We start from the raw sequence: 3,814 nt of genomic DNA on the forward strand, positions 1-3,814 counted from the left end.
AATTTCATAAGTCCCAATTGAAAAGTCTTACTACACCCTACTTTTAATTTGAACTTGTCCTCCTACAAGGAATTCTAAAATTGAAAAGTCATATTCAGTTTTGTAAACTCGTTTTTAGAATACACGATTTCTTTGTATAAAATTGTCATCCTATTACTTGACTAATTTATAACTCGTAATATTTTTAATTTGTCTATTTACGTAATTTATTAAAAATCCGCACCCTGGTGATAAAAAACAAATCGACATTATTTGTATACAAGCACCTTAATACAATAACATAAAATAACCACAGTATAACAACATAACTATAGTTTTCAGTATGATTAATTGATCTCCTCTAAACAGCACAACTTCACATCCTTATTCGGTACAAGACAACAATTGCTATAAATAGAAACATCACCTAAAATTGACAGGTTAGATTTATATGAATTTCATCAGTTTAAACTGAATAAATCAATGCATCACATTCGGCTGATGTAGTAGTGAATATACAACCAGATGTAGATAAGAAAATGTTTCTTACAAGCAATGCATCAGAGTGGCTAAACCAGCAGTGAACTCCAAGAATGCCTTAACTTGTTTTTCTTGCAAGACCTTCGTCACAGATGCTCATAGATGTTATATATAATGTTGAAGAAGACTAAACAACATTGACTAAGCAAAAATAGCCAATGGAAGATATGAAGATAAAATCCCTTTCTTCCTTCTTTCTTCTGTTTCTCATAGCCATTACTCACACACATGTTTGTTTAGCAGAATGTGATAACGTGAAGGACTATTGCCCTACAAGTACGAAACCCCAAAAGCAAGTCATATTCATCAATGGCCTCTCCTGTGAGAACCCAGATAACACAAGTGCCCATGATTTCAAGAGCAATGAATTAAGCAAACCTGGTTCCAGGGACGATTTTGGTGCCCTGGTTAAAATTGTTACTGCTTCAAAGTTTGTGGGGCTGAACACTCTTGGCCTTGCGATTGGTAGAAGTGACATTGAAGTGGATGGGCTTGTGAACATCCACAATCATCCCAGAGCCACTGAGATGGTCTATGTGAACCAAGGTAGGTTGCTGGCTGCGTTTCTCAACACCCAAAACCAGCTCTTCCAAAACACTCTCAATGCCGGTGACGTCTTTGTCATTCCCAAGGGCTTGTTCCATTTCTTCCTCAACCGTGGTGAACAAGTTGCAACTTTCTTTTCAGTCTTCAACGCCCAAAATCCAGGGCTAGGATCACTCTCTCCCCAACCTTCTCAATCGGTTCAGAAGATAAAGATCAAGCTCAATTCACTCTCTCACTCACAATTTCATGCTGATACTGATTTCACTTTGGAGTTGCTTGATATCGTTTCTGACCATTTGTAATTAAGAAAGCTTTTGAAAAGAAAGTTCACACTTCCAATGGAATGTTACTTATATAAAAGGTTTAAAATTAGTAAACTAATATGAAGTCGTTGTAGTATAGTGGTAAGTATTTCCGCCTGTCACGCGGACGACCCGGGTTCGATCCCCGGCAACGGCGGCGCTTTAATCATTTTAAGAATTTGTTTTTTACTATGTAAAGTGTTAATTTGAATTATGCGTTAATACATGTTAATGTTTTAGTTCTAGACAGTTGATTCTTTTTTTCTCAATTAAAATAATATACTTTATTACTGTAGCAAAAAGTGTTCTGCGTAAAATTATTTAGTTATGCACTGTATATCTAATTTTTATTATAGTAGTAACAAAAACTTAAATAGTCTAAACTAATTTTTGATAACTATTTGACAATGTCAGCCAAATATTGGTTCATTTTAATTTATTTTTTAAATCGAAAAATTTATGTAAAACCTTTTGGTTCATCACCCAAAACAATAAATATATAGCTGTCTAACTAAGAAAAAAGTGATGACAATAATAGAAAAGTTTTAACGTTGATCTTAGATTACATTATACGCACAAAATTAGATTAACTGTAGTAACTGCCAATACTAGAAGAAGAACCAACGGTTGGAGAACTACGACGATAAAATGGTAGAAATTGTTTCTCTCCAGCACTTGAGCACACCTTTGAAGATGCACTGAATGAACTCCAAGGAGTTGGTTTCCTCTCAACATTCACCGTCACATTGTAAAAATAAATTATCATTAACTTGATGCAGAGAACGATGTATTATATGTGTACTCACGAAACAAAATAATTAAGCATAATAGACATATTTACAACATAAATGAACAGAAAATGAGTTATACCAATAAGATAAGAAATAAGCACCATAGTCATATACAAAACAAATGAACGATAAATGAGTTGTACCAAGAAGATAACAAAATAATTAAGCACAATTTACAACACAAATGAACAGAAAATGAGTTAAGAAAATAACAATACCTGTTATTGTAGTGGCTTTCAGTTCCTTGCTGGCTCCAAATTCTCTCTATCACAATTTCTTCTTTCTCTAAATACTTCTCTTATGTTAATCACTCTCCATCTACTCTATTCATTTTATAAACAAAATGAGTGGTTGATTCAATGCATCAATGTTTGCAAAGTGAGTTAAACTAACTGCTGCAGCTAAGTTTGATATAGTATGCTCTAACTGATTGAGATTTGATGCACCACAATGTCAAAGCCATGCTCTTCTAATTATAAACTTAATGGAAGAGTTCATACCCTCTCATTTTTCCAATTTCCATTAATAACATATAATCTTGACAAGGTTGTCCGCAAGAGCATTGCCAATTTGACATATATATTCATACAGTGATTTCTGATCTGTTGCTGATTAGTGATCAATCTTGCTCTCTTTTGGGCTACAAATCAGATTTACTTCTTTGTATTTCAAATTCTAATAAACTTATTTTGCATCCTAGTATGACGTGGAAATTTGGATGTCCTTGTCACGTTACTTGATTCTGAATAAAATTACGCTTATTTCTGTTTTGAATAAAACAAATCTGATTAATTTTTGAGAACGTGACCCCACTTATCCTACGATGAAATTCTTTGTTTGATTAATGGCTTCAACTTGATCAGCATTTGAATTTGTAAAATGAATCAGAATATTGGATACAAGTAGTTAAGACATTCATGTAACTGTAATATGAGTAAATTTGGCTAGAAATTGTTCAGAAAAAGTCATTTGTCTTGAATATTCTTAAATAATGAGAATCATGTTGAGAGGAAAAACAGAGAAGCAAAGAATGATCTGTGTATTATCTTAATTCTGCATAATGCAGATACAAATATTTATACATCAAGATTATAACAGAATTAATTATAATTCTATCTAATCTATCAGCTATATGCACAGAATAATAATAAACAAAAATAATAACAAACAAAATCTTAAAACCTAAAAAGAAGGATATCAAATATTAAATCAAATATTAAATCCTAACAGCCCCCCTCAAGCTGGAGAATGAATATCAATCATTCCCAGCTTGGAAACCAGAAATTTGAATGCTGCTAGAGAAAGTCCTTTGGTGTAGATATCAGCTAACTGGCATGCAGAAGGAATCGGTAGTAGTTTAAGTAAACCAGAAGAAAGTTTTTCCCTTACAATATGACAATCTATTTCAATGTGTTTCGTGCGTTCATGAAAAACTGGATTTGCAGCAATATGAAGGGTAGATTTGTTATCACAGAACAAGACTGCTGGTTGTTGAAAGGTGACGTTAAGATCCTTTAGAAGAAAAGTTAACCATTGAATTTCACAAGTAGCTGTGGCAAGAGCTCTGTATTCAGCTTCTGAGGAACTTTTGGATACAGTGGCTTGTTTCTTCGATTTCCATGAAATAAGTGAAGAACCAAGATAGATAGAGTAACC

General features: G+C 33.2%; 1 protein-coding gene and 1 non-coding gene across 2 annotated transcripts; both read left to right on the top strand.

The window, feature by feature from the left end:
* The first annotated feature begins 512 nt into the window (after positions 1-512).
* Positions 513-1,608, top strand: LOC106780728 (germin-like protein subfamily 3 member 4). Its single transcript, XM_014669043.2, has one exon. It carries the CDS (start codon positions 678-680, stop codon positions 1,365-1,367), a length of 690 nt encoding a protein of 229 aa, XP_014524529.1. The 5' UTR covers positions 513-677; the 3' UTR covers positions 1,368-1,608.
* On the top strand, positions 1,453-1,524 carry TRNAD-GUC. The gene has a single exon. It is a non-coding gene; the product is annotated as a tRNA-Asp (tRNA).
* Positions 1,609-3,814: the final 2,206 nt, after the last annotated feature.

This window comes from Vigna radiata, unplaced genomic scaffold (genome assembly GCF_000741045.1).
Source record: "Vigna radiata var. radiata cultivar VC1973A unplaced genomic scaffold, Vradiata_ver6 scaffold_51, whole genome shotgun sequence".
Taxonomy (NCBI): domain Eukaryota; kingdom Viridiplantae; phylum Streptophyta; class Magnoliopsida; order Fabales; family Fabaceae; genus Vigna; species Vigna radiata.

Excerpts from the sequence above, each read along its gene's own strand:
- LOC106780728 (XM_014669043.2), top strand. The coding sequence starts at position 678 with ATGGAAGATATGAAGATAAAATCCCTTTCTTCCTTCTTTCTTCTGTTT.